The 2,601-nt window shown below is 58.2% G+C and overlaps 1 protein-coding gene across 1 annotated transcript in view; it reads left to right on the top strand.

The window, feature by feature from the left end:
• The window catches only part of TBX19 (T-box 19), a 33,906-nt gene that overhangs the window by 28,945 nt on the left and 2,360 nt on the right, over positions 1–2,601 (top strand). Inside the window, exon 5 of the mRNA XM_015564267.1 lies at positions 673–808. Coding sequence (XP_015419753.1) covers positions 673–808 — 136 coding nt within the window. The remainder of the gene's footprint in view (positions 1–672; positions 809–2,601) is intronic.

Here is a 2,601-nt window from a genome sequence, read left to right as displayed (position 1 = left end):
AGAAGGATGGGTGACATGGGACACACGCAGAGGTGACGGGCATCCCGGATGACAGAGCGGTGTGAGCGAAGACCCAGGAGGGCGAGGGCCGGGTGTCCGGGGAACGGATGAGGAACAGGGTAGAGGGAGGGGAGGTGGAAGACGCAGAGCGGAGGATGAAGAAGTTGTACGTGCCAATCAGGTGAGGAGTGACTTGGCCAGGTGGATACGTCGGAAACTTCTCTCTCCTCTTTCGCCCTCCTTCCTCCTTTCCTCTTCTCCCTCCTTCCTCTCTCTTGTACCGACAGTACGTACGCAGGTGGAGATTCAGACACAGACGACACTGTTTCTGAGAGGTTAAGTCCACCTGGGGCTGCTGAGCGGAGTAGGTCCTGGACCTCAGACAGCTCAGCTGAGGCCCTGGGGGCCCTGAGCGTGGCCTGAGGGGGTGACACCGTAAGTGTGACTGAGTTAGCCGAGCTGCTCCTCAGTGAGCACTCAGCCCTCAGCCTCGCCCGTATGGCGGAGATGAGCATGTGGCGTACGGCTGACGTGAAAAATCCAAGCCTCCCCTCCTTTCTGTTGCCCTCAGAAATGCTAACAGCTACTGGCACCTGATGGCCCCGGGATAGGGTCACTGGTCACCACTTCGTAGGTCTGCATGCTCCCTCAACTGTTGTTATTTCTCCAAAGTGAACTTGCTAGAAAGCTCCGGCAACAACCTGCAAGTGTTCTCCGGAGCTGACAGCTGGACTTCCATCTCCTCCACGCCCCACGCCAGCATCCTGTCCGTCCCGCACACCAGCGGCCCCATCAACCCTGGGCCCAGGTAAGACAACGCCGGCAGCTGCTCCCTGACTGGGAGGCGAGCGTCATCACGAGGACCCCAGTGCCTTCTCTCCCGAGGGGCCTGGTCTAAGCCATTCCCAACTTCTCAGCCACGGGGCAGCGAGGGTCAGTAACAGGCGGACCTTTCACTTCCACAGGAAACTGGTGGGAAAGCACTGCTCAGTGTTTTTTTTAAGGTTAAAGATTTCATGGCCGGGTCATGTGTCTCCCACCAGGGAGACGCACTGAACTGTGGTGGTTGCAGGTAGGCGATGGACACAGGGGCGTCGAAGGGGGAAGGTGAATGCACACTGAGGATGCAAGGCCTTTGGTGGTCCATGTTCTTATCAGCCGCTGTCCTCACAGGGCAGGGAGGGGTGCCTAGCCCACAGTGCAGGTGACGGGCCGCGTGCAGGCAGGACCCAGCGCCTGACGCTCACAGAGACCCGGTTAGTTCTGACTGGAAATCGGTGCGGGCCGTGAAGGCAAGGGTGCCTGGATGGACATGGGCTGGAGTCCCAGCTCTCTCTCTATTGTCTCTGTGACCCTGGGTGGCTTTCTTGGCCTCACTGAGCTTCGGCTGTCCTACCTGTAATAATGTCAGCTGCTGTAGAGTGAGAGCCAGATCAAGATAGAAAATGCAGTAAAACGCTTTGGAAGCATCAGGTTCTATCTCCGGGTCAGCTGCTACGTTAACAGGGGTGTGCCGGGTGTGGAGAAGGTCCATAAAGGGGTTCAAATGACAGGAGTGGGTTGCGGGGGTCAGAGGGCCGGTGATTTTGCAGGTGGAGAGCAGGCTAGATGCAGGGCCTTGGTCTACAGCAGCGCTTCTCACTCTCCATGCATGTCAGACTCGCCTGGGATGTTGTCACAGTGCACCGCGGGCCCGAGACCTGCGTTTGGCACAGGCTTCCAGGTGTTGCTGTCAATGGTGATCTTGGTGTTGCTGTGGCCACAGGGTCTCGTGTCATGCTGTCCTGGCAGCTGCCACCTGTCGCCGGCGGCTCCTGACCGTGACACGTGGCTCACCCCTGTTGAGACGCCCAGCCGGGGCCGGCACACACAGAAGTTAGAAGACGGAGTACGAAGCAAAGAACAAAAAACTCAGTGATTGTTTACCCCCAATGCAGAATGTGAAGTCATACTTTAAATATTTTCAGTTACATAGAATATGATTAGCAATAAGATCTTTTTGTTTTTCCTTCTTGAAAGAGTGGCCACGAGGAAGTGTGCCTGGCCTCGTGGCTCACGTTTTAGTCTAAGCAGGTAGGGCCCGACTGAGGGTCTCAGGGAAACGCCCCGGCCTGGGCCGAGGCAGGAGTGAGAGAGAATGTCCTTGAAGATGTGGAGCTGTCCCAGCCACGTTCTCTACTAGGTGCTGTGGGCGTCAGGGACAGCGCTCAGAGGTGTCCACGGGCCGGCAAACGTTTCTATTTCACTGACCGAGGAAAACCAAAGCCAAGAGCAGCATTAAACGCTCCCAAAGGCCACACAGCCAGAGCTGGGCTTCCCTGCGCAGGAGCCACCAGGAAGGGCTGCTGTTGCAGGAGAAACCGGGGCAGAATCGGGCCAGCTGAGCCGGGGAGAGAGTCCGGGCCTGGGCTGCAGGCTGTGTGTGGCCCAGCGGCGAGGGAAATTGGGCCGAGTGCGCCATGGCTGCTGCCTCTGCTTCCCTCGGGGTGGGGTTAGCCCCTTCCGCCGCCATAAAGACTGTGGGGGTCAGAGTGTCACTGGGGCAGGCGCCTGGAACCAGGCAGCACTTTAACGGGATGCAGACTCCACGTCCGAACGCTG

Source organism: Myotis davidii, unplaced genomic scaffold (genome assembly GCF_000327345.1).
Source record: "Myotis davidii unplaced genomic scaffold, ASM32734v1 scaffold401, whole genome shotgun sequence".
Lineage (NCBI taxonomy): Eukaryota > Metazoa > Chordata > Mammalia > Chiroptera > Vespertilionidae > Myotis > Myotis davidii.
This window is presented reverse-complemented; position numbering and strand designations above follow the sequence as displayed.